Raw genomic sequence first — 18,593 nt, 5'->3', positions numbered from 1 at the left:
GTTGTTATGCTTTATATTTTCCTAATCTCTTTTAGTACAATTAAAATTTTTAACTTTCAAATTTATCACTCTCTTAAGGAGATAATTATCATGATAATTAAAACTTATCACATAATTACAAGTGATATTACTCAAATAATTGATAAGCACATTTAAATATATATCCATATAGATCGTACTTTGATAAAAACTCAAATTCTCACTTCCAAACTAAGGATTAACTCAAACAAATATCAAACTAAAGTGATAAGAGAGAGAAGCACTGACAGACCTATAAATATGAAATGTAGAAAAGATAATAGGAGAAATAACTTAAAGGCTTTAGAGACTACTTTGACAAAAAAGAAAGAAAGAAAGAAGTACTTTAAGAATAATACAGGGAAAAGAGTATAATAAGAGAAAGAGAAGTAAAAGAAATGATGGAAAGGATGGAAACACGAAGCAATAAAGAAACTAGTTCAATACAAACATTATGTAAGAAAATGCATGAGAAAGATAACAAGAATCAAGATTTGAAAGACTTAAAGACTACTTACGAAGAACTTAAAAAACACAAATCAATATCATATTAGAGTTTGGGTTACACTAAAAACCATAACGGGACTTCGTGTTTTTAAGAGAAACCACGTGGGTTAGTGTGTGTTTTTCCTAAAAAACGTACTATGAAACTTTTTTTTTTTTTTTTATAATAATTTTTTTTGAGAAAAAACATATTATGAAAGTGGATGGTGTTCTATTGGTGTTGTTGAAACCCAACACAAAAAAATTAAGCGTGTTGGGCTTTTACAGAGGCAACATAAATTGAGCTGTAGTTGGCCCATTTCTTACTGGGTAGGTAGGTTTGTTTGCTTTGCACGGTTGGGTCGTGTTCGTGTTCGTGTAGTGTAGTTTTCTATCAAAATTACATTGGCTTACTTTCTGAATGCCAGGCCTCTCTCTCTCTCTCTCTCTCTCTCTCTCTCTCTCTCTCCTTAAAACCCTAAACCCTTCCTTTCTTGGGGAGGAAGAACACACCGACAAAATTTCCATTGGATTTGTTGAAAGTTTCGGGTAAGTAGTAGAATTAGCTATTACCATTCCTTACTTTTATGCCTTTTCAAGTTTTAACATCCATGTATCGTTCTTTATTTCCATTTTCTTCTTCTTCTTCTTCTTCTTCTTCTTCTTCTTCTGTTTATTTATTATTTCAATCTTCGCCTCGATTTCAGTTGTTTTGAATTGTGTTATTGTTGACTGCAATCCTTGGGGATAATAAAGTTTCAACATCTAGAATCAATTCTATAGTTTGCTTTCTGTGTTGCTGACGATATATATATATATATATATATATATATGTAGTAATTTCATGTTTAGTCATGTATTTATAAGATAAGTTTCTTGATTTCAATCATGTTCGACAGTTTTTAATATTAAATTTTATAACCTTTGGCATTTGTTGTGGGGGTGGGGGGTAGTTTGAGTTGAAAATTTGTACGAGAACAAATAGACTAGAGTTTAGATGTTTTGTCTGGTTTTTGATGTTTGTGTCTGATGATTTCGACAGTCAGGCATGTGGGCATGCTCAGACATCCATAATTGTAATTGATCAACTACAACTTGTCCCAGAATCATGAATTTAATCATTTAACCATTATTCTAATAGTTTTGATGTTGAGTAATACAGAGTTGTCAAGAGTTTTTATTTTTTTATTTTACATTATGAAGAAAGTTTGCTATCGAAGATTGTGCCAGATTTTGAGTTTTAATATATATACAGTTTTACATGCTTATGGGAAAACTTTTGGTTTGATTTAGTGATTATTGTTATTTACTTTGCACTGTTCAAAGTAGATATGTTTTTTCTATACATCAAATTCATGATTGGTTTATGCTTATTATTTGTAATTAAAAATTTATAGAGAACTTCTGTTGTGCATTCTGTTTTCCTTGATACAATTTGTTGTTCAGCTTACTCTATTCACAATTTAGTCTCCTAAGATTTGTGTGGTTGGTTATTGTTTGTGTGAGTTTCAGTATACTTGATGTGCACACACATACACATTGGAGCCAAAAATGTTAAGATGGTATTTAAGGACATATCTGACACATTAGTTCTGCTTTTTTAGGTTTCTTGAATTCTGAAGTAATCATTTGCTGCTTCCACTTCCTGGATATTATTTGCTCCCTCTTCAGTAATGGTAGGTATACTTAATACTCTACACACATACACCCTTTTATGCATTTTCATGTTTTTGTATGATTGCAGTATTTATATAACCAGATATATAAATTCCTTTTCTCCTTGTTCCCATTTTTTTATTTATGATGTTTTGTCGAATTGGGCCTGTTGACGAGCAACCTAGTGGCCAGTGGGCCTCTTGATAGGCAAGTGATGAGCTTACTTGAGCTCTGCTGAGTATCCAGAAGGCCCCTGCTTGGTATGAAGTGTAACCTAGGGGTGTGAGTGTGGCATCTCATATTCAGGGCCACTTTGTTAATTGATGCCTGGCTTTCAAGGATGCACTTGAAGAAGATTGCTTCTGAAACATTTAAAAAGTAAGCCTTGCAAAAGGGGTCCATGCAGCACCTTATTGTTGCCCAGGTGGCTTTATCTATATAATATATCAGGGGCCTTGTAAATGACTTCTGAAATTTCATTGCTGTTGTGGACTACTTGCACATTTTGCCTGTGTAGTACACTGCTTACCTAGGATTTTTAAAATTGGATCCTAAAGGATTGGTGGAGGCTTTATGAATTTGATCAATAGGATCAGATCGAGGATCCTAAGATCCTACTTCCTGTTGAAATAAAAATTTGAAAAACACGTTGCTTGTGACTTTGTAGGTTGAATAATCAACAGAATTATCATATTATCAGTAATTATATAAAAAAAAGTTTTACTTGATTATAAATGACTTTATCTTCAATAATAGAGCCATAAATAAATTTAAAAAATTTACAAAGCAATAAAAAATGTACTGACCCACTGAATCACTAACCCAAATGAAGCTTCCACCACATCAAAACAGGGAGCCATCAGCCATTCCAAAATAATCGAAACAGAGAGCAATTGGCCACGTGAAAAATATTCTAAACAAAGAGCCCATTATGATGATTACATCAGTAGAAATATTCTAAATAAGCTGAGCAAAAATGGTCGTTTTCCGAATTGAACCTACCAATCAAAGGAATCGTTCAAATGAAGCCAAAAAAAGAAGAAGATACGGCTAGTCAGTGATGGCGGCGACAACTCCTCAGCAGCTTAGCCTTGATAGTGACTTGTCATAATCTCAGCCTTGGCAGCGACTCCTCAGCGGCTAAGAAGCATGGGTGTGGGTGTGGGTGTGGGTGTGGGTGCAGGTGCGGGTGCGGCAATTTAAAAATTATTAAAAATATTTTTATTTATATTTTCTATATATTTTTCTATTAGAATATTCTTAAAAAACACATTACTATGGGCTTGGTTCACAAAACAAAGAAAGAAAGCAAGAAACACAAAAAAAAAAAAAAAAAAAACACACACACACACACACACAAAAGAAGCAACAAATATCCAGAATAAAATTGAGGAATGACAGATTTAGGATGTTTGGCCTCATTCAAAGCCTTTTTTGGCTGTTCTGGCATGACTCAAGGCTGATTTCAGCCTTTTTCGACCGATACGACCCAGTTTGGCGCGAATCCCAACAAAAAAAAGAAAAAGAAAAAGAAAAAAAAACTCAGATGCGGCACCGACGCGCGGGCGGCGGCGTCGCTGGCCGCACCCCGCGTTATACTCCGATGCGGCACCCTCCCAGCCGCGTCGATGATTACTAGCTCAACGGCAATTAGATATTTAGGTCATCTAATCTCTAATCTCCAAGTCCTTTGTTGTGGGTGATGGTACCCGGATTTGTTTTTGGCATGATAGATGGGTTGGGGTTGATCCCCTTAAAATCCTTAACCTTGAGTTATATGTGATTTCAGCAGATAAGGAAGCTTGTATTTCTGATGTTGTGAGTCATCAAGAGGGGGATGATGTTAGATTTTGGAACTTGAGATTTTATAGGGATTTCGAAGATTGGGAGCTTGCTGCTTCTTTTTCTCTTCTTGATTTTATTCAAGCTCATCTTCCACGTGGAGTAGGCAGCAATTCTTTGTGTTGGGGTCTTAATGGAAATGGTAAGTTTGATATCCGTTCCCTTTACCATGAGTTAAGGGCGACTCCCAACTCTATCTTCCCTTGGAAGGGCGCATTTGGAAAGCAAAGATTCCCAAAAGGGTGCCTTTTTTATATTTTTTATTTTTTTTATCGATGGTAGCTTATGATCGCATTCTTACATTGGATAATCTCATGCTTAGAGGTCGCCCTTTGGCAAATCGGTGCTATATGTGCCGGTGCAATGGGGAATCTGTGGATCATCTCCTTATTCACTATCATGTGGCGAATTCTTTATGGGTTTTTATGCTTTAGGCTTTCAGTATTTAGTGGGTCTTGCCTAGTTCTGTGGTGGAATTATTATTTTGTTGGAATCATTGGCTTGGAAAACATGATTCAGATATTTGGAATTTAATTCTAGGATGTTTGATGTGGACTGTATGGATGGGATGGAGCTTAATCGTCGGTCCTTTGAAGATTCTGAGAAGTCTTTGGTTAAGTTAATAGGCCTGTGCTAGAGAAGTCTTTTTGATTGGTCTCGGTGCTGGGGTTTTACAGAATGTTTTTCTATTGTTTAGTTTTTTTCTTCTCTTAGTTTAGTCTCTTGATTGTTTTCTGTTGTGTTCAGTTTTGTGCTTTGCTGTGTTCATTCTCATGAACACATTGTATTTTTCTTTTTCAAATTTTATAAATAATAATTCTTATATTACCTATAAGAAAAAATCTCTAATCTCCAAGTTCGGTGTGTGTGTGTGTGTGTGTGTGTGTGTGTGTAAATTTGGGGATTTGAAAGAAATTGTGGGCAATTAGGTAAGATTTTGGGGGTTGTTGGGCCTTTCCTTTGGTCATTTTGTAACAAGGTAGTGGGATTTTTCTGGGATCATAGGATTGTAAAATGCCACCAATCTTGAAGGCGAGTATGATTCCTCACCAATCCTAGTCATTTTGGGTGAGTTGGATGTTAGGATTATATGATCCTACTATCCAGATTGTGATTTGAACAACAATGCTGCTTACATATTTTGTTATTGGTAAATATAGGAGTGGCAAGAACTTCTTTATGGTATGGCTATTTAACTTAATCTTTGATGACCTAAATTTGCTATTGGTGTGGTTATGAAGTAACTGATTGCTAATGTTTAGGATGCTTTGCTGGAATGGATCATAGATGCTAGTCATGTATTGATTGGGCTTATGTCTAGCTTTGTTGATTTCTTTTGGTTTGTCAGTCATGCATTTGCTTTTGCTGGTATTCAAGTTTGGCCCTCTGTGATAGCCCTGCTGCTAGGTCTGCTGTTAAATCCATTGTTTTGTTAACCGTTCAGTTACTGATACTTTATGAGAAGGTTGTTGCTAGTTTTTTACTCTCCTTGGCCAACTCTGTATATCCACATGTCTGTGAATCAGTTACGATGTTTTACAATTGGGTTCTTTATGCATGGTTCTGGCACAGCCCTAATAGAAAATGGAAGATGACAGAATAATGTTATGTAGTTTATTTTCTGTTATTTGTTTGTACAGGCTGCAAGACTTCTTGCTAACTTGCTTGTGCTGGGCTCTGGAGTAGTGGCAAGGTCTTTTGTTCAAGCATACCGGCAGGCACTTGCAAGTATGTTCTATCTGAAGTTCACTACCAAATCTATTGTGTTGTGCTATTGTAAAACTTATTGAAATTTTTAGCTTAGAAACTTGTGTGAATGATTGCAGATGCCTCAAAATCTGGTGTTGCTCAAGAAGCAGCACAGAATATTAGGAGAGCAACCAAAATTATGGCCGAGCCGGAGGCAAGGCAGGTACTAGGTGTCACTGAACACTCATCGTGGGAGGAGATCTTAAAGGTTGCTTTACATTTCATTTATGCTATAGATTTATATGTCTTAGAGATTGCAGTATTGAATCCTTTTGTGGTTGCTATTTAGCAGCATACTGACAATCTGCTGTATACAGAGGTATGACAACCTGTTTGAGCGGAATATGAAGAGTGGGAGCTTTTACCTTCAATCAAAGGTTCATAGAGCTAAAGAATGCTTAGAAGCTGCTTACAAAAAGAATGCTCAGTGAACTACAAATCCACAACTCCTTGAGGCTTGCTTTACTGCCCTATTACCCTTTTAGCGATCCAATAGTTGCCTTACTGCAGTTTGATCTGCATGAGTTATCATAGCACCAATATAAACTGGCCTAGTATTTCTGCCATTCGTATACCAGATGCAAGAAAGTTTTGCTTTTGCACCTTTAAAGTGTAATTTGATTAATGAAATTATGGTTGAAAATTGATTATTGGAATGCATTGCTGATGCACTTAAAATTTGCTTAGAGATGGCATGGGTTCAATGACCATTTGTATGTGACTCAAAGGTGTATTTTTATATATTTTCATTTGTATATATCTTTGGTAGATGTCTATTTGAAAATTATTCCCTGATTGTTGGGTGCACTCCTTATGCAAGTATTCTGATATTTAGGGTATGACTTGAGTGTTTCATTGATCAGGGCCGCATGCAATGCCATGATAGGTAGCAGAACAGTTTAAAGCATTGGAGCCATACTCTCAAAGGAAGATAGTTTATACTCTTCAAGATTTGCTGTGTGCAACCTAGCATTCTTCCAAATGTTTTGGTTTTTGATATCCTTAAATCCCATTATCCCAATCATCGATAATTTACATGTATTTATTAGAGCATCAGCATTGAATGTGGGAAATCTCAAATGCATGCCAAATTCCAAACTTTTTTACAATTGAGCCCAAAAAACGTCTACAATGAAAGTTGTAAAATACAATAATGGTAAAAAAAAAAATACCATTGAGCTACAGTGCGATTCTAAATGTAGAATCGCACTGTAGCTCAATGGTATAAAAAAAAAAAAATTATTTTTTTATTCGGTCCGTGTCTTCTTTCCACAGAACCTGCTCTCTCTTCTTTCTTTATTTCTATCTTTCTCTCTTTCTTTCTACTCTCTCTTCTTCCTGCTCTCTCTTCTTCATGGAAAATATTGTTCCGATGGGTTTTGGTTTGATAATGGATTTTGGTTTGCTCGGTATGTGATCGGTGTTGTGATCGGCGTTACTGGCTTCGATGGGTTTTGGATTGACGATGGTTTTTTTTTTTTTTTTCCTGGGTTTGTTGGTATGTGATCGGCGTTGCTGGTTCCGATGGGTTTTGGTTTGACGGTGGTTTTTTTTTTTTTTTTTTTTTTTTTTTTTTTTTTCTGGGTTTGCTGGTACATGATCGGCGTTGTGGTGGCTGTTCTGTTGTGATCGGTGTGATGGTTTTTTTTTATCAGTTTCGCCGATCTGGGTTGATATGGATGAATGATGATGGAGGAGTTGTGTGGAGGAGTTGGGTTGATGATGGAGGAAGAGTCTGAAGAGGTGGGATGATTCTGGAAGAGGATAAAGTTGAGAAAAAACAAAACAGCAAAAAATATATTTTATTGCAAAAATATATTATTTTAATGAGTAGGATAGAAAAATAAAAGTCTTGATGTTGGGTGTTTTGAAAAATGGTATTGTATAATTGATAAAGTGGATTTTTGATGGTAAAATAGAATAGAATTAAGAAAAATGAATGCGGATGCTCTTAGCAAAACAACTAGCCATCTAGATAGTTAGTAGCTGGTGGAGGTTGATTTTGGTACAAGTCATATTCCAAGCATGTATTTATATGTTGGCTGCTTGTAAAGGATATAATAATATGAGTAAAATGTTTTTATATCTCTTGAATGCTCTTTTGCTTGAAGGATGTGGTAAGGTGTCTTTATGTAAGACCAGTGTTGGCATTTGGGATATGATGAATTGCATTGGGTGATAAACAAGATGAAGGAAGGGGGTTTCAAGAGTTGAATGTGCGAGAAAGCTTGATTTGCAACTCTTTACCATTTACCATTATTTACAGATGGCTTAGGAAAGCAAGGTGTCATTATGAGGTTGATATACTGAAGTCTACTAGGAATTATGTCATTATGTGAGATGGTGGTGGTTGTTGACCAAGAAAAAGAGTTAAAAAACAGAAAGCTGGGTAGGTAATTTTTTGGTTTTTGTTTTTGGAAGCTAGCAGCATCTGTTTTGATGTTATCAGGCTGCTAATTGGTTTGTAATGTAGTTGTAGTGGCAATTTCAATTCGTTTGCAGTTCTGCTCTCCTGTTTGGTAGGCGGGCTGCTGATTGCTGACTTTGTAATGTAGTTGGTAGCAGTGTTTGCAGTTTTGCTCTCCTTCTTGTGGTTCGAAGAGTAATTAAGTCAAGCTCTCACCCAGCATATCGTTATGTCAAGTTATAACATATTTTTCTCTCTCATTTGAATGAATGAATGAATAAAATACCTATCTTGTTCATAATAATAATAATAATACTATCTCCTTGTGTGTATTTGCAATTAATGTGAATCGAATAAGGGGGTTTGTTTTGATCTTCCTGACGGTGATGACCAAAGTTTTACTAGTTTTTATTGGGCCCTTGACTTGGGGTTGAGACTTGAGAGTATGGGCATAACGCGGAGAGTGAACATGATTGAGTGGACCTGGGTAGCCTGTGGCTTTGGGATTGATTTGTCCTTTTCTCCGCATATAGGGGACCACATCTTTCATTCTTTCGTTTTTGTTTTTTCTTTTGGGTCAGTTGGGTTGATGGATTGGCTTCAAGGTTTTACTTTCAATTCTTTTATTTATTTATTAGTTTCCCATCAACGATTCCCACCTCAATTTATCAAACATGACAAGCCGTAAGTATGGGAATTGTAACCTGTGATTATGACAAAAATTATGGTAAAAATCGTAGTCTTAATAATTTCTCTACTTAAATTAGTCATTGTACTTTTTAAAGAAGAGATCTTTATAGGTGGGTGTGAGTGTGACCACGTATAGGAAGATACAGACATCAATTATTTTTGTAATGGATGTGTGAATTGAAATGAAGGGTCTCTCTCCAATAATTAAATAATGAAACTAATAATAATAATCGTTGTTTTATGCTTAAAAAAAAGAAAAAGGAAGAAAAGTTGGGAGCAGCGGCAGCAGCAAAGAGAGAACGTGGATTCATATTAAAAGTATTAACAAACCAGGCAAGCATCTGATTGTTGTGTTGAGGAAGCAAAGGGAGAATACCCATTTGCCGAAAAGTTTGACACTGGGAGATGCTCTCAGCCCCCGACAAAAGCTTTTGTCCAAAGTCGGCGCCGAAGTCATAATTAGCCGAACAACCTATACTTATCCAACACTTCACACTTGCGTTGCGTGGAGATTAAGGCAAAGAGTCAAACCGGTCCTAGCTAATCTATCTACCAGCTAGTGATCGCTACACGGCTTGGCTGCCTTCATTAATACGAGGTTTTTATAGCATTCCCATTCTACTCCCCTTTACTTTTTCAACTAAACATGCAGCGTCTTATTAATTTTTTAGGTTTAAGGACTTTGTGGTCCGTTTTTGTGCTTAATATTACTAATTCTGTTTGATAACTACTTATTTTACTGAAATTGAACATTTTTTACTAAAAGTAAAGTTAATTGAACTAATACAGTGAAATTTATGAATAGTACTAAAAAGTGCAGTGAGATCTATTAATAATAACAAAAATAAGCTGAATAGAAAAATAAGTTGGCAAAAATTATTTTTGCTAAACGCACCCTCAATTAGTTTATTTGAAAATAATTCATTTAGTTTTTTTGTTGAGAAAAAGTAAGAAAAGATGAGAAAAAGTGAGGTTTTAAAAAGTTCTACATAAAAGTTAAAGCTTAAAAATGTTGTTAAATTCACCCTATATACTGAATTTTGTTTATAGTTTACTTCTAAATTAAAAACAACCACAAAAAAAAAAAAAAAAATCCGGTTTGCCGTTGCTTATTTATCTACATAAAATTTCTTGAATTTATTATGAATGGATTCACTACATATAACATATATACAATAGAATTTTCCTTGTTAGTTATGTATTGCATTTCAAAGAATACAAATGATCAATTATAATTAGTTTCATAATTGACCTAAAAAATTTTGAGACTAAAGTTTGATTTTGTTATTGTTAAGAACCTTATTGTTATGTGTTATTACCTTTTCTCAACAAAAAAAAAAAAAAAGTGTCATTACCTATTTCTTTTTTTCTTCCATAGAGAGAGCTTAGATTCAAACCATCCCCTACCTCACTTTGTTGTAAGCCAAAAAAGAAAAAGAAAAAGAAAAAAAAGGTTCAGCAGCCTTTGCGCTTTATGGTTTATTCCCATTGGACGAGAGTGGACAAAGCAAGTTAAAGTGATATTGTACAGTAATGTTAAGTGAATATGAACTCAACAATAATTCATGCTAACGTCGCATTCATCATAATATTAATTTCACTGCATTCCATTTTGGTCTTGGAGGAGTATAAATTAGTGTTCATACTATTAAAAGAGTTCAATACAAAGTCTTCTTGCTATAATAATGATTTTCTTGTATTAAAAAAATAAAAATAATAGATTTTCTTTGCTGACAAGGCACAATTTGTCTTGTACCAACTAAAACATGCCTCACGCGTTACTTATTATTATTATTATTTTTTCAGTGGCTTTAGATGGTTCTACGAATTAAGAAAAGCAATTAATCATTTTTCTTTTGACCAGTCATTATCAATTATCAAAGCCAAGGGAAAACTGAGAATGTTAGGCATCTTTGCAATCACATCAGCTCTCTTTACCCTTCTACATTAGGATTCTCACCAAAAAATGCATAAAACGTGTCAGTCCAAGACGACATTGTATTTCCTGCTTATAATTTTGAAATATTCTCATGAAAAATCCCAGAGTTTGATCTTAGTTTCAAATTATACTTTAAAGTTTCATTGCATAATGTCAACCTCATATTTTTGAAGTCGATACAATCTTTTTTTTTAAAAAAAAAAAAAAATATCATTATCAATTAAAATTTAAAAGTAATATGAGAAAATTTAAAGAGTATTATCAGGAAGGATTATATTAAGTAATTATTAAAATGAATCTTTAAGGGGTGCCACCAAGATGCTAGGTAGAAGTTTTGAACCCATGAGAATCTCACGAGGTATTAGAAACCATTAGACCAACCCCTTGGGGTTTGCAAAAAGTTTCATTTGTGCATACAAAATCCTGATAGCTAACAAAAATTTAATGAATATGCAAATTGCATTTTTTCATAAACTTTCACTTCTTTTACAATGTACCTTCCAAACGATCACTTTACACAATTCTTAATTTGAAAGAATCGTATCAATATACACCTTACTGTCAAAATTGAGAGTTAAATTAGGCTGAAAATGTGTTTTTTCATTGTAATCGATGAGATTATTTCTGTGATTACACCCAATTTTTTTCTTGCAATTTAGATTGCGGGGGCACATCGATACATTTATTTATATTAGGATGTCAATCATGCATAGTAATAGTTTGGGGGCACATTGTAAATGGGGTGCACATATCTTCATTGGACTTCCATTATTTTTAGTTAACTAAAACTAATTGAGAGAATTTAAATTAGACTAATTTTGCAACTATATGATACCATAATTACAATTGAAATTTAAAGATTTAAATTGAAATCATGGTTCAAACTCTAAGATGTATTATATATATAAAACCGAAACCTCTGAAACTCTCACAATTTTCCACATCACCACTATTTTCTTTTTCTTTTTATTTCAGGTTTTATATCTTATATATTTATTATTTTTCTTCAATATGTAATTATCTTATCAGTATTACAATAGTTTAGTTTAAGTAAAACTCTATAAAATATATGTTTCAAGAGCTTGAAAATTCTACTTCAACTAAAATTTTATAACAAAAATTTCAACAAATATATAATATAAAATCATTATCTATATATATATATATATATATTTACATTTAAAACATGCAGTTCTTTATTTCTCTCTTTTTGAGAATTCTATAACAATATTTTAGTTCATACGAATCTTGTGTGACGTCAAGTTGCTCAGGCTTTTACGGCATCCTAATATTGTTGAAATTAAGCACATCATGTTGCCACCATCAAAGAGGGAGTTCAAAGACATGCATTTACGTTGTCTTTGAGCTAACGGCGTTTGATCTTCACCAAGTGATTAAAGCTAATGATGACTTGACCCATGAACATCATCAGTTTTTTTCTCTATCAGATGTTATGTGCATTGAAATATATGCATAGAGGTCATTTTCTTAATATCTTATCTTTTTTTTTTTTTTGTGCTTTTCTTTAATTTTAGTCTTTGTTTAGCTCCCGTGAAATTTGTGGTACAAAGTATTTAGCATCATAGGTAATACTTAGCCTCTTATTCAAGTTTGAGAGGGTCTTCAATGTCAGCTTTGACTATTTTTATTATCAAGTTGAGATTTTAATTGGTTTATCAAGCAAGGGTCAGTTGAAAAATTCAGTCCTCATATGCAACATGAGAGAAGTCGATGGAGGGGAGGCGACTGGAGAGTTTTTGGACTTTCTTTTTTGTGTGTGAGTATTTCGTAGTGTATTATTTTCGGTATTTGGTATTTTGTTATCCAATTAGGAAATAGAAAACCTAGGTATAAATAGTTGATTTGTTATTTGTCGTTTCATACTTCTGAATTGTTTTTGTAGTTAATTTGTAAGTGTATGGAAGGAATTCGGGTTATTTGGAGTGTGGTTTTTGGTGGATAAGGCTATAGAAAAATATATAGTGGTAAGGTTTAGAATATTTAGCAGTGTATAGATCCTATGAAGTTAGATATGCTATACATTTTTCTGCAAGGAAATATATGAACATAACTTAATAATGTTTTTATTTTATATATATATATATATATATATATATATATATGGATTGTGGCAGCATGGTTGAGACTTCTATGCAAAATACAAATGGAGTAAATACAAAAAAGAAGAAGCTAGAGGTAATAAATGCCTGAAATTATCTAACATTTGTTAATTATCCCGTGCATCGCACGGATTAGCGACTAGTATATTGTTAAAGTAATGATGCCAGAAAGGATAATAAAATTATAGGCAAAATTAGAAATGAGTCCTTGAGAACCTTGATACACTTTGAGCAAAAGTGAAACACGAAGAGGTTTAATTAGACATTATTCGGTTGCAATGTTATTATTTAAGCAACCAAGATCAAATTTAGTAATTAAAAAAGTCATACTTGGGTTTGAAAACTTTAAATGAAGACAATTACATTTTACCTACATCTGCTTTAGGTCGAATTCAATTTTCTAATCAAGCACTTTACCCATCTAAGATTTAATTTCATTATAAAAACAACTCAAAATCATTATAAAATTATATGTTTAAATCACATTCTTTGAAAAATAAAAAATAAAAGATATATACAACAACCTCACTATAATCTTAATATATTAAAAGTTATAAATTAAAAGTAACCAAAGTGCAATTCTTTAAACATATTCTACCAATTTTTTTTTTAAAAGTTACCACTACTTTTGAGTATAGTTTATGGTGTGTTTTTGTATTAGAATTTTATTTCATTTCCTTTATGGGTCTGTTTAGATACCGCTTATTGCTGAAAACTGAAAACACTGTAGCAAAATAATTTTTAAATGTGTGAATAGTACCGTGAGACCCAATTTTAAAATTAATTTTGTCAAATTTTGTACTTGCGGGTCTCACTGTTTAAAACGCAGACACAAACATGGTTGGATTTCAGCGGTATTCAAACTCCCGCTATATGTGTATTTGTTTCTCAAAAACAAAACGCACTCTTTAGACCACACATTGATAAATTAAATTTGATCCAAAAAAAAAAAAAAAAAACTTGATTTTTAAAAGGATAAAGAAGCCTTACATATTTAAATTTGACATTCCAAGAAAGAAAAAAAAATTATTTGCCGTATTGTGTTGTTTTATCCAGTCAAGGTCGGAAGTGAGAGCTGACTGACCAGAGAGTAAGACCGGCCAATTGCGCAAACAGGTAGCAATATCAAGGCCCACCGACCACCGTTTTGCGTTTTGAAGTCAACTATGTCATTTAACAGCCGAATTCCCTGACCAATCCTCAATTCAATTGTCCTCACTCTACTAGTTTCAGATTTTCTTTTATACCAATATCTTATGTGATTGTCAACCAATGAGCCTCCTCAACGACTTGGCCTTATTATACATTCTAGGTTCTAGAAAAAATAAAATAAGAGAGACATCAAGTCTACAAGGAACTATCTAATTAATGTACCAAATCTAACCTTCGCTTCAATCTATAAATGGCAACCCAAAGGGTGGTTTCAGATTCTAAGAGATGAGCTATGGAATGGAATTAATTACACCTCGTGTGCTTTGCATAAAGGGATGACAAAAATCACCCACCTTATTCTGAGCAGACTTTTTCCACTTTACAAAGAGGTATGAAATGAAGATGTGTTTTGTTTGGCCCACACCCACATGTATATACACATGCATGCATATCCTATTTATAATTTAATTTTTTTTTTGATATATTCTATTATCATTTTCCAAATATTTATTTTTTTCTCTCTTAGCATTCTTTTATTATCCACTCTATTTTTCTTTTATTTCTACTTTATTAATATTGAAGTAAAAAAACAAAATAGTTTCAGCATGTCCGTTTCCGCCTTAAAAGGGGAGTAGAACACCCCTGACTGGACCCATCTTGCTCCATTCTCATTCCTAACCAACCATCACATCATAACTTACTCATACAATGATTTCCATCTTATTTCTCTTTGATCTCTATTTTATTAATGTTAAGACCAAATAACAAAATACATTCAACTTGTCCCAATTCCACCCCAAAAGGGAACACTACAAGGTTGAAACACCCATTTACATCTCATCCCGCTTCATTTCCATCCCTAACTAACACCCGTATCATGACTTATTGACACAATTGTTTATGTTTGCCCCAGCATCGATCAGATAGAATATATCGTACTATATATTTTCGTGTGAACATAAATTGTATTTCATGCTGTGCTATAACACATGTTGTCTGATTATCAAAAAAAACATAACACATGTTGTCTGCCATCGCATGCTTTCAAGCACTTTAATTACACCGTAGCAGTACGGCCTGCTTTTTGGAAAATTATAGCACCAGAAGTTTCTGAGCAAGACTACCTATCTTAGCTAATTTTTCTTGCCTGGCTTGTATATTTGATCACTTCCCCTACCCATCACTTAGAGACCCCTGGCATAGCAATTGAGCCATGCTTAATTAACTAAACCAGAAAAACAACTTGTTTTGCTTTCTTTATTTATTTTAACTACTTTTCCTGTAGGTTTACCATGGTCGAACACTTTTGATATACGAAGGAACAGGCCTTACAAATCTCAAGGTATATACAATTTAAAATTTTAAATAACGTGATATTTTGTACACCTATAGATATTAGAAATAAAATGTTAGAGCTGTAAAATGGAGTCCTCGATCCATTTCAAAAAGTTCATATTACAAGATACAACCAATCCATTTTATTTAGAAAGCATCCACCACATATTGCCAATTGAGGTTGGCCAACTTGTTATTCATCAACTAGGTTCATATATCGGCAGAGGCTACAGGTTGTTAATTATCACCATAGAAACCCATATACTCAAAATATGATTCTTGTATTGCTGTAAGCATACCATAATGTTGTGTTTGGGGGCCGGGGTTATTACTAAAGGTATTTATTCTCTTACATAACTTTTTTCACATCCTCAAGTGAAAAGTAAATGTGAACTAAATGTGAAAAGTAAACGTGAACGAATGTGAAAAGGTATTTTCCTATTACTAAAGTATCCCTAATAAAGTTGGAAAAGGCTCTAGCCCTCACACCACACTTATTGGGAGATTAACACTTCCACATGATTGAATGTTTTCTACATGCATGAAATATGGAGAATTTATTCTAAGTACAGAGTTTACAGCTTCAGCTCCACCAACTACACAAGAATCGCCAGTATCACTTCTGCTGAATGATTCATTTTTCTTAGTGGTTCAAATCTAGAGAATATGGTAATAAGAATAATTGAGTCCTTGGAAATAATTGACTCTTGGTTCCTAAAATTTGGGATTGGTTATGAATTTTTAACAGACTAGTTAAATTCGACTGTATACAAATCTAGGAACTATCCAAGTATTAATGAAAATGTTTATTGAAATGCACATTTGTTCCTAATTAATGATAATTCTTTATTATCAGACCAAGACATCAATTAGTTTTTGATGTAGGCGAGGATTGAACCTCAGATTTCTTATACAACTATCAAAAGATTTACCAGTTGAATTAACTAGAATCCACCGATAAAACACTTCTTGATAACTCATAAATAGAAGAAAGTTTCATAAGCAAGAATTTAGAAAGGTGGGAAAAAGGTATAACATATATAATTCCAAATCGTTTAGTTTTACCTTATATATGTATATATGTCCTTTGAATTATTGGTCTCAAAAGTCTTTCTTGTTTTTACGAGGATTAGAAGTAGTAGAAGAACCACCTCCAAAGTGCGTTGGAAATCTTAGAAGCTCTTGTTGTTGATATTGTTGCTGTTGTTGAGTTGGTATGGGAGATGAAGATGAAGATGAAGATGTAGTAGATGATGAAGTTTGTGATGCAAATCCTTCTTGCCCATAGAGACTTGGCACATTAACATAATGTAAGTTACTATCTCCAGTCTGAAGAAGTTGTGCATATTGAAACATATTGGGATATGTTTGTTGAGAAAGAGCTTGATGAGGAGCATGATGAAGAGTCGGGTTAGGAACTTGTTCAGTCCCCAAACCAGTTGTAAAGTAACCAGTTTCGCTTGTCCCTTGAACTCTTTCCGGGAAGTTAAGCTTAGCTTTGCTTCCTTTGAATCTGAGAGCTGCTTCATCATAAGCAAGTGCCGCAGACTCAGCTGTTTCAAAAGTGCCAAGCCAAACTCTGGCGGCCTTATATGGGTCTCGAATTTCTGCCGCCCATTTTCCCCATGGTCTCTGCCTTACTCCTCTATAGTGTCTTCTCCTTGTGTTCCCTTCACAGAAATGTTTTTGTTTTACCGCATAAAATAGAGAAAGTCTAGACATGAAATTTATGAGAGGATATTGATGACTATGCATCAATTAAAAAGGACTTGTAATATTTACCGTTAAAATTGAGAAACTTATAAGTCTTGTATCTTAGTGGTATTATCTAATTCTTCCGAAAGAAAACCTAATCTAAAGAAAAAAAGACTTTACACTAGTCAAAAAAAGAAAAGAAATATTTCATTGGAAAAAAATAAAGTGAAATGCAACATGGATCGATGAACAAGTAAGAGGGAGGTAGGTATGCACGAGAAACATATAGCTAGGAGAGTCAGTTAATGATAATACTTGCATCAATCCTTTCACAGCCAAGAGCATTAAAGCACTTGGGTCGACTCAATATTGTTCAATTAGGGGTAGGGGTTTGGGAATCAACCATTAAATAAATGAAAACTGATGCTGTAAAAAAATTAAACATGGAAAATAGGAGCACATGAACTTGCACTGTATTCAACCCTAATAATTTTTCAGTCTGTGATTGTGAATGCAACATGGATCGATGAACATATGCTCAAATATATACTATTGTCATCATCCATTATTAGTACAACAAAATATGAATGAAAAGTGATTTTCATAACGCAAAAAAGCTTGTTATTTATGTTCGATACCTTGATCTACAGCAGGTTGAGACTGATGTTGTTCCGTTGTTCCAGACTGGGATGTGATTATCGAATTTCCATGCACTTGAACTGGGTTTTGGTCGCTGTTGCTAATAACTTGAGCTAGGGCTGAGACCATGGCAGACATATCTTGTTGGGCTCGAGCTGAGTAGACAGGAAATATATGATCCTCCTCCTTCTCTTCCGCTTCGTTGGAAGGAAAGGGCCTCTTCCCATGTTGCCGATCCAGCACTTTCAGCTTGATGATGCCTTGCTTGTTGTGTTTGTTGTGCTAAATCATGCAGATAATATAAATTTCACTAGGGCTATACTTGTTACGTTGATGCGGGTGCTAAATCAACAAAAGAAGATGTGATTTGATGAACAAAATATGTAGCAGAAGATGGAAAGAAGGAAGAGGAGAAGAAACAAGATCGAAGACTAGAAAGATAGGGTTTACTCTACAGAGAATTTTTATACCCGAAGGTTAGCTTCTTGGCGTGAAGTTTGAGAGAGTGGAAAAAGAGTTCGGTCTAACTTTTGACTTTCTTTGTTTTTGTTCTTGTCTCTCTCGTAACCGAACGCTCCGATCTCATCTAGAAGAATAATCACCGTTCCAAAATACTACTCCTATCTTTTTCAGTAGATTTTTTCTTTATTCTATTATGAGATGTTTCAACATGTTGTTTTATTTTTAAAAATAAAAATGATTAATTTACTAATATTCTTATTATATCTTTACTTTTTTTTTTTTCAAAACTTTTAGAAAAGAAAACTAATTACATATATTTAAAAAAATCAATCTAAATGAGGCACCTTTTCAGTTGCCTCATTAAGAATAACTATTTAAAAAAAAAAAACAGATAAATTTATTTAAA

The 18,593-nt window shown here is 33.7% G+C and overlaps 2 protein-coding genes and 1 long non-coding RNA gene across 3 annotated transcripts; 2 read left to right on the top strand and 1 right to left on the bottom strand.

Moving 5' to 3' along the window:
* The first annotated feature begins 829 nt into the window (after positions 1 to 829).
* On the top strand, positions 830 to 6,541 carry LOC142630652 (mitochondrial import inner membrane translocase subunit PAM16 like 2). Its single transcript, XM_075804680.1, has 5 exons — positions 830 to 1,050; positions 2,106 to 2,177; positions 5,640 to 5,727; positions 5,826 to 5,956; positions 6,066 to 6,541. The coding sequence occupies exons 2-5, from the start codon at positions 2,175 to 2,177 to the stop codon at positions 6,177 to 6,179; spliced, it is 336 nt and encodes a 111-aa protein (XP_075660795.1). The 5' UTR covers positions 830 to 1,050; positions 2,106 to 2,174; the 3' UTR covers positions 6,180 to 6,541.
* A 7,789-nt stretch (positions 6,542 to 14,330) lies between these two features.
* On the top strand, positions 14,331 to 17,209 carry LOC142631499 (uncharacterized). The gene is made up of 3 exons (XR_012843613.1): positions 14,331 to 14,445; positions 15,342 to 15,398; positions 16,525 to 17,209. It is a non-coding gene; the product is annotated as an uncharacterized LOC142631499 (long non-coding RNA).
* LOC142631498 (ethylene-responsive transcription factor ERF114) lies at positions 16,309 to 18,348 on the bottom strand. Its single transcript, XM_075805667.1, has 2 exons — positions 17,725 to 18,348; positions 16,309 to 17,061 (listed from the first exon to the last, which is right to left on the bottom strand). The coding sequence occupies exons 1-2, from the start codon at positions 17,861 to 17,863 to the stop codon at positions 16,493 to 16,495; spliced, it is 708 nt and encodes a 235-aa protein (XP_075661782.1). The 5' UTR covers positions 17,864 to 18,348; the 3' UTR covers positions 16,309 to 16,492.
* Between the last annotated feature and the right edge of the window lie 245 nt (positions 18,349 to 18,593).

Source organism: Castanea sativa, chromosome 4 (genome assembly GCF_040712315.1).
Source record: "Castanea sativa cultivar Marrone di Chiusa Pesio chromosome 4, ASM4071231v1".
Classification (NCBI taxonomy): domain Eukaryota; kingdom Viridiplantae; phylum Streptophyta; class Magnoliopsida; order Fagales; family Fagaceae; genus Castanea; species Castanea sativa.
This window is presented reverse-complemented; position numbering and strand designations above follow the sequence as displayed.